Source organism: Chinchilla lanigera, unplaced genomic scaffold (genome assembly GCF_000276665.1).
Source record: "Chinchilla lanigera isolate Chin_1 unplaced genomic scaffold, ChiLan1.0 scaffold00154, whole genome shotgun sequence".
NCBI classification, from domain to species: domain Eukaryota; kingdom Metazoa; phylum Chordata; class Mammalia; order Rodentia; family Chinchillidae; genus Chinchilla; species Chinchilla lanigera.
In genome coordinates this window covers 2159223-2167377 of record NW_004955555.1, presented here as the reverse complement: position 1 = coordinate 2167377, position 8155 = coordinate 2159223, and the positions used below count along the sequence as shown (strand labels likewise).

The following is an 8155-nucleotide window of genomic DNA, read 5'->3' as shown; positions in this document are numbered from 1 at the left end:
CACCCTGAAAGACCGCAAACAAGCACTTGGGGAAGCTGCGTCCACGAGTCACTTGGTGCCTGCTACTCTCAACCCCACAGGAGTGACAGTAAACGGCGCCTGTCAGGGCAAAGGGGTCCTGAGGACGTGGCACAGCGTCGGGCAGTGACTGCGCAGACAGCAAACTGGCCGCTGTCGGGTGGCTGAAGGCAGAGGGAAGAACATCCTGTGGCTGTGGCCAGAAAGGCTCCCGGAGCGAGGCTCACAACTGCACGCGTCTCCTGGCTCACAGGTGTGGAGGCTCCAAGTTTTCCTCACACAGAGACACCTTCCTTGCCTCTTCCTGGCTTGTGGGACGTATCTGGTGACCCTGGAGCTGCCATAGCTTGTAACTGTGTCACTCCAATCCAGTCTCTGCCTTCTCCTGGTGGCTACTGGTATCCAAATTGTCCCCTTTGAATGTGTGTACATGAATGACAGTGTCTTAAACTGATCTTGAACTCCTGGGCTCAAGGAATCCTCCTGCCTCAGCCTCCTCAGGAGCTTAGATTACACTCATGCTAACCCCACCTGGCTGCAGTCGACTCCCTACCAGACCTGGTAATGGGGATGGAACCTAGAGCTTGTGGGTGCTAGGGAAGTTCTGTACCACCCAGCTCCGGGTTCCCTTTTATAAGCACACCAGTGGTTTGGTTAGGAGCCATCCTACTGAGCTCATTCCAAAGTGACTATCTCGGTGAAGACTGTTTCCAGTAAATTCATGCCCTGAGGTGTTGGGGATTAGGACTTGAGCATTCTTCTGATGCCCGACACAATCTAATCTGTAACCATGGCAAAGGCCCAGCTGGTCGCCCCAAGGTAAACACAGTGCAGGGGACAGGGATAAGGCTAGGAAGAGGACCTCAGCCCACCATGCCTTGAAGAGGCCAGGGCACACAGGTGAGCACCAGGGCCACTGCTCAGGGCCACAGCCTCCAGGGATTTAGGGTTAGGTACCAGCTGAAGCCTAAGAAGGCTAAACTCACTGGGACTGAACTCAAGGAGCCCAAGCAAAAAAAGGGCCGAGCTTCTCAGTATATTCTCCACAGCCATAGCTCCTGGTCCCACACAAGAGCTGGAATCTGCTGGGCGTGGTGGCGCACACCTGTAATCCCAGCACTCAGGAGGCTGAGGCAGGAGGATCCTTGCAAGTTTGAGACCAGCCTGGGCTTCAAAGTGAGCTCAAGGCCCGCCTGAACTGCATTGCGAGACCCTGTCTCAAAAAGACGAAAAAAACCAGCTGGAACTGGGCAGCTTGGAGGGGCCCCCAACCCCAACCTCCAAAGGGTCCTAGCAGAACTCAGAACAGGAAGACAAGCTGGCTAAGCTGGTGCCTCCCAGCTGCTTGGGACACAGATTGGATGGACGGGTGATGCCAGCTGGTGATAGTAGGGGTTCTAACACAGCTGTTCTGGAGACAGTGAGGACACCTCTAGCCACAAATGAGAAAAACAAAACTACGTGGCTCAATCCAGAAAGGTGGTCATGACAGGCACCAGAGTGCTGGGGTCTGTGTAGGAGCTGATAGGGACCAGGGCCCCGGCAGTGACCCGTCCATGCAGGAAAGGAGTGCAAGTGGGCACCTGCCTTGCGAGTGGGGTGGGGCTCCTACCCTGCCTGGACTCAGAGCTGGGAGCCTGGGACTGGGCCCCCAGAAAGGCCGTGTGCACCTGGCCTGTCCTGCGCATGGGCTACCTGCCCAGTTTTGCCTCTTCCGCCATCTGGTTCTCCTTTGGGGACCCCTGGTACTGACCTATGGGTGCGCTACAAGCAGGTGTTGTGGGGACCCCACCCACCTCACCCCACAGGGGTGCCCAAGGCCAGACAAAGCAGAGGGGCAAGTAGTGAGCCCAGCCCCAGTTTATTAGAAAAGGTGTGAACAGAGCCGCACCGCCAGTCCCCTCACCCGCCCGCCCGTAGTTGTAGTGCCTCCCAGGGCGCAGCCTCAGTGGCCTGAGCAGCAAGGTCCCCAGGTGCTCCTGGCTGCCACCCCAGCTCCCTGATAGATTTATTGCACTTAAGAGAAAGAAAGCTCTGATCCTTTGCACCCAGCCCCACCCACCCGGCCCTCACCCCGCCTGGGGCATTCTGGGAACTTCCACCACCAGCACCACCTCCTGTGCCACCTGCCTGGTCCTGGGTAGGGCCGAGGGGGCCACCTGGCCACCTTGGACTCCTGCTCTCCACAGGACAGGGCAGGCCAGGCTGGACAGGCTCTCCAAAACTGGAGCAGCCCTGCAGCCTCCTCAGCCTCCTCCCCCTGGCGTTCACCCCAGCCCCGAGTCCTCGAGTGTCAGACACATAAATAGACGCGCCGCGGCCTCGCTTGCAGCTGTAGTGCTCCTGGGGAGGGGTCCTCGGTGCCCCTGGCCCGGCATCCTGGGCCTCAAGAGGGCTGGGGTGAGGGTGAGCAAATTCTCATGGCTCTGGCCTCAGCTCATCCAAGACCAACGGGAAGGAAGGAACTGGGGGGGGGGGACAGAGAACAGGGGCACCGTCAGAATAAGGGCCCCCTGCCATTCCCGCCCCTGCGGCCCAGCCACCTACAGTGTCACAGTGTCTCCTGCGCAGCCTCCTGACTGGCCTCCAGAAGCAGCTCCTCCAGCGCCTTCTCATCCTGCGGGCAGCGCAGCTCTGCGGGGTGGCCTTCATCAGGCAGGGCAGCAGGGGGGCCCAAGGCCACATACTGCCCACGCCCCACCCCAGGACCATACCCCACTTGCTCCCACCCCTTCCTGGGTGGTTCCAAGGGAAATGGCCCAGCTGTGCTGGAGTCACACACACTGGGCCCTGGCCACCCCTAGTCTCTCACCGTGCTCCAGGCCACAGCTGCCTCCCTTGGCCTCAGGCCCCGGGGGTGGCTCTGGGGGCAGCGCAAGGGCAAACTCGGGCTTCAGGCCGTTGGGCAGCGGTGGGCCTGACTGAGGTGACTCCGGCTGAGGTGACCCCGGATCCTGGGTGCCAATGGTCTCGGCTGTCGGGAAGACAGGGGTGGGGAGCAGAGGTGGGGAGGGAGGGGAGGCGAGGCTAGGGGGTACAGGGGGCTCTGCCCTCTCAGGTGGACTCTCCACCCGGGTCACCACGAACACCTTGTGACCGCGGCCCGGGCTGGACACAGAAATCCGTTGCTCGGTGGGGGAGGAAGGGCTGCCTGGGGGGCTCCTGTCCCCAGGGCTGAGAGAGTCTGTGGGGGGCACCAGGGCAGGACAGGGGGCCGAGGGACTCTGGCCACTGCTGATCTCTTTCCTCTGCCTGTCCTCCTCCTCCTCCTCCTCCTCCTCCCCATCCGAGACTGAGTCCGAGTCTGAGTCTGGGCCGAGCCCCGGGGGGCTGGGGGCCCCATTCTGAGCTGCAGCGGGGGGCGTGTCCCCAGACTCCTCGAGGGGCGGTGGCCCAGTGACGGTGATCTCAGGCATGGAGGCTGACAGCTGCAGCTGCTGCTCCTTCTCCTCCCGCTCCCTCGCTAGCACAAAGTTGCGCTTGCAGCCATTCTGGATCTCGGCCAGTAGAGCCTTCTGTGTCTCAATGAAGCTCTTCACCTGTGGGGTGGCTCCTGGCTAGGGCCCTGTGCTCCAGCAAGACCTCTGGCAGCCCCACCCGCCAGGCCCCCCAGGCCCCCAGGCCCCCGGCTCCCAGGCCCCCAGGCCGCCAGGAGCCCCTGGCTGGCTCACCGCCTCCTTCTTGGGCTCCCGGTCTAGGTCCAGGCGCAGCAGGGAGTGGTTCACCTTGAGGGCCAACGACAGTGCCATGAGCCCGCCTGTCTTGATCTCGTTCTCCCGAAGGTCCAGTCTCAGGAGGCGGGGGCTCTCGGCGATGAACTCTGCCACCGCCACCGCGCCTGGGAGGGGGACCGCAGGGGCTGGCCAGGAGCCCCACGTACACTGCTGGCCGCCCCCGAGCCAAGCCCCCAGGCCGCGCCCTACCCTCGCAGGTGAGCTTGGTGGAGGCCAGGCCCAAGCGCAGCACACTGCGGTTGCCGATGAGCCCGTTCTTGAGGTTGCGCACACCCTCGTTCCCGATGGGGTTGTGGCCCAGGTTCAGCGTCTCCAGGCTCTGTGTGTGTGGCTGTGAGGTGAGGTGGGGACCCCAGGGGATGCAAGGCCCAGAAGGACAAGTCAGGAAGGGAGCCAGAAGAACCAAAGCCATGTGCTCTTTTCCACCCCGCAGAGGGGCAGCATCTAAGCACCAGCGTAAGCCTGGCATGGTGGCAAATACTTATAACCCTATCACTTGGGAGGCTGAGGCAGAAGGATTCCCAGGAGTTCAAGGCCAGCCTGAACTACGTAGTGAGACCTTGTCTCAAAAAAATAAAAACATCAGCATATTCAGGCCTAGCCCCACAGCAGCCCTGAATAGCAGAGTGGCTCATGCTCTTGGTCTTCCCCAAAGTGTCCTGTCTCTGTCTACTCCCAGCTCTCCGAGTGTCCAGCCAGTCCCCAAATCCTGGCCTCACCCTCACGGGGCCTGTCGGCTCCATGCGGAGGTTGGCCATGGGCCTCAGCACAGCCTCTGAGTGGGGCACTCTGACCCAAGGCGTTGGGTCCCCCAGGGTTCACCCTGGAGTCCTTGCACTGCTGAGCTTGCTTTACACACTACATCAAGTCAAGCATAAGTGGCACATGCTGCAATCCCAGCGCTCGGGAGCCTGAGAAAGGAAGACCCTGACTATACGGCCAGCTAAGGCTACTTAGGGACCACAGTAAATAAATAAATTTTGTGACAAAAAGAAGAAATATTTACTAAAGGCTTTTAAAAATAGCAACTCTTCTGGTACAATAGTCTATCACCTTGGATAAAAAAGAAATCGAAGAATATCAGGGCAGAGAGGCTGAACGAAGACCAACTGACAGAGCGTTTCACACTCCTGAGCAGGCAGAGGGCTCCTCTAGAGCCAGGGCACAGGCGGGCCGCTGTGTTGGGGGCTGGGGTGGCAGAGGCGTGGGGCAACTCACCAGCGTCATGCCCAGGAAGGCCATGCCCGTGTGCGTAAGCTGGTTGTTCCACAGCACCAGGGTCACCAGCCCCTTCCTCTGCTCCTTGAGGCCCTCACAGATGTAGGCCAGGCCTGGGGGAGGTCTGTGGTCAGTTGCCTGTAGCCAGCAGGCTGCAGGGTGCATCCTCACAGCGGCCTGCCCCAGCTACTCCAGAGCAGGTCCCAGGTGAGACCGCCCAGCCTCTGGCACCAGCCTCGCGCATACCAGGAACTCAGTCTTGTCTCCCACCTCCACCTCAGGCCTGCTTTAAGGCCTGAGCCAGACCTGCCAGGGCATGAGGGGGGGCCCAGATGTTGGTCTGGGCCTGCCACACTGAAGGGGCAAATGACCTCATAGTGCCACCTTGACCCCTCCCTTTCACCACAGGCCAGGGGACTCTGCCAAAAGGTGGAATGGCCACCTCCTGCAGGGGGATGTAAACTCCGCCTCCTTTCTCTCTCCTCACATCCCCTGGCTCACTGAGGCTTCCCTCCCAAAACAGCAAATTCCTAAGCACATTCCTACCCCAGAACCTTTGTACCTGCTGTTCCTGCTACATTTTTCCAGGCTTTAAGAAGGGCTGGCTCTGCTCAGGTCACTGCCAGGAAGTCCCTCCCATTGCCCCTTCTGCCTGTACCATCCCCCACAGCTGCCACCTGACTCTATACCCCAGTAATGTCCTCTCCTTTAGGCACTTTTTTTCCCAGGCACATTTTTCTTTTTTGTACCAGGAAGAACTTGGGACCTCACGCTTGCCAGGTAGGCGCCAATTCCAGTGAGCTATACCCCAGCCCTCAGGCACTTTTCAAATGTGCCTGTTCCTTCAGTACCTCACTGCATCCCCTAGGTATCAGCCGACTTGTCCTCTCCTCCCAGAAGGGGATGCCACACTGGGTCAGGCCCCCTTAGACTCAGCCTAACCTTGCCTGCTCTGGGGCTCCCCATGAGCCAGGAGCCCCAAGAGGGCAGCCCCAAGAGCACGGCCTTGGCCACGTGTCCCCAGCACGAGCCCAGGGCCAGGTGCCAGCAGGGCTGCACACACCAGAGTCCAGCACGTGGTTGTTGCGCAGGTCCAGGATCTGCAGGGAACAATTGAACTTGAGCAGGTTGCCCAGCTGCGCCGAGTCCTGCAGGCCATTGAGCTTGTTGTCAGCCAGGTACAGCTCCCGCAGGTTCATGTTCATCTTTAGGGCTGTGGCTGCGGGAGCAGCGGGGCTGGGGTGAGCGTCCGGGCCACCTCCTGGGCACCGCACACACAGCAGGCTGTTCCTCCGGGCCTGGACTCACCGAGCAGCATAAGTGGCCGCCCTGATAGGCTGGCGTTCTCCAGGTGCAGCACGGCCAGGCTGCTTCGGATGCGCAGGGCACGGGCCACGAATGGCGCCGAGTGGTCCAGCAGCGGTGTGTTGCGGGCGTCCAGGTACTGCAGGCAGCTGGTCTGTGGGCCGGGCCAGGGTGGGTCAGCCTAGCCACCCTCCCTAACCCCAGGCCCTGCTGCAGACGGCACCACGCAGGGAGATGCAAGGCCACAGCGGGGTCCTCCACAGCTCAGCTCCATCCCACCTGGGCCCAACCTTCCCGAGAGTGAGTGAGACTGGGCTGCTCCCCACAGCCACCCCTCAGGGATTACACCAGGGAGGACAGCAGGGAGGATGCGGACCCCGAGGCTGGGCACCCTGGAACGTCAGGCCCACCTTCCGCATCATGTGGGCGGCAGCCTGCCAGCCCCGGGTGCCGATGTGCTTGTTGAAGGAGATGTTGAGGTGGGTGGCCGACTCATAGTACTCGATCATGTCGAACAGGGCCGACGCACCCTGAGGGCAGACATGCGGTGCTCAGCCTCCAGCTGGCGTGGCCCCAGGGAGGCACGAGGGCCCCCCGAGACACATGGGCTTCCAAGAAGGGAGTGAGCTCCAGCGGGAGGACAACACACAGGCAGGAGGGCTAAGCAGTGGCAGGCTGCTGCTGGAGTCAGCTCTGCCTGAAGCAGGTACAGCCTGCAATTCTGGCCCATAAAAGCCCCTACTCTGACAAAGCCAGTCTGTATCTGTCACTGAGTCCTGACTTTTCTTTTTTCTTTTTTTTTTTTGAGGTAGGGTCTCACTGTGTAGTTCAGGCTGGCCTTGAAATCACAGCGATCATCCTGGCTCAGCTTCTCGTGCTGAGATTACAGGTGTGCGCCACCATACACAGCTCCCTCTTTTCCTTTAAGAGGCCCTGCTCTTGTCCTATTGCCAGCCTTTGTCTGGGGTCCCTTCTTCCTGCAGGGCCTCCTGCCCACCCAAACCTCAGAGGGGCCCAGGAGCCCAGGGAGCCATGGTCTGAGAGGTGGCGAGAGCGCTCACATCTTCGTCCAGGTTAGTCTGTTCCAGGTCCACGACCTTGAACTGCAGCCTCTTGAAGACCTCTTCCAGAGCCTCGCAGGTCTTGTAGTCGAGCTTCTCCCCTGGGAGGAGGTGGGGGCTGTGAGGGTCTGTGCCTGCACGTGGGGCCTGGCCAAGGAGGATGGAAGGCCCTGCCCCCCGCAGCCCTCTGACACCCTTTCTACCCCAGCTCCCGCCTGGCTCCCACCCTGCTCACCACCCCAGGGCGCCCAGCGCCACAGACACCCACCTTTCAGGTCCAGGCAGTCAATGCGGTGCTCAAGGTCCGTGAACTCCTGTGAAAGCAGAAGCAGGGTGGCAGAGGACGAAGCAGGAAGACCTGAAGAAGCCGGGCCACCTGCAGCCCCAGGCAAGGAGGTGAGGCAGCTGTCAGGCTCCGTAAGCTCGGACCTGGAGCATCCGGCCTCAAGGAACCGCAGGGCCCGCAGAGGACCCTGCCTGCCCCACCCGGAGGAAGTGGGGGAGTGGGCAGGGAGGTGACAGGCTCTACCTAGGGGTCTCGTGGAGAGATGGGCCCTGGGCTGGACACGTAGCTGGTGGTCAGTGAAGGGAGGGACAGCACATCTCAGACCCACACTGGGACCCTGTTCTCTGGGCTTCCCGAGGCACCCAGGGATGAAGGCCCAGGGCCAGCCTCGCCCTAGTCAGCATCTCTCGCAGCTGCTGTTCCTGGGCTGGCGGTGCAGTGCCCCTGGGACCCCCGCAGACCTCCAGCCCAGGCGCAGACTGGCGGTGCACAGCAGAGCTGGCCGCAGGAGCGCGGCCAGGAACAGGGGCCTT

At 61.3% G+C, this 8155-nt stretch overlaps 1 protein-coding gene across 2 annotated transcripts in view; it reads right to left on the bottom strand.

Moving 5' to 3' along the window:
- Positions 1 to 1862: 1862 nt before the first annotated feature.
- The window catches only part of LOC102005087 (protein phosphatase 1 regulatory subunit 37), a 48078-nt gene continuing 41785 nt past the window's right edge, over positions 1863 to 8155 (bottom strand). For both annotated transcript variants that reach the window (XM_005412493.2, XM_013508759.1), the window contains 11 exons: positions 7605 to 7650; positions 7337 to 7437; positions 6686 to 6805; positions 6279 to 6429; positions 6034 to 6189; positions 4971 to 5083; positions 3942 to 4083; positions 3690 to 3856; positions 2831 to 3557; positions 2566 to 2652; positions 1863 to 2483 (listed from right to left, as the gene is read on the bottom strand). In XM_005412493.2, the coding sequence (XP_005412550.2) occupies positions 2570 to 2652; positions 2831 to 3557; positions 3690 to 3856; positions 3942 to 4083; positions 4971 to 5083; positions 6034 to 6189; positions 6279 to 6429; positions 6686 to 6805; positions 7337 to 7437; positions 7605 to 7650 (1806 nt within the window). In that variant the 3' untranslated portion in view covers positions 1863 to 2483; positions 2566 to 2569. The remainder of the gene's footprint in view (positions 2484 to 2565; positions 2653 to 2830; positions 3558 to 3689; positions 3857 to 3941; positions 4084 to 4970; positions 5084 to 6033; positions 6190 to 6278; positions 6430 to 6685; positions 6806 to 7336; positions 7438 to 7604; positions 7651 to 8155) is intronic.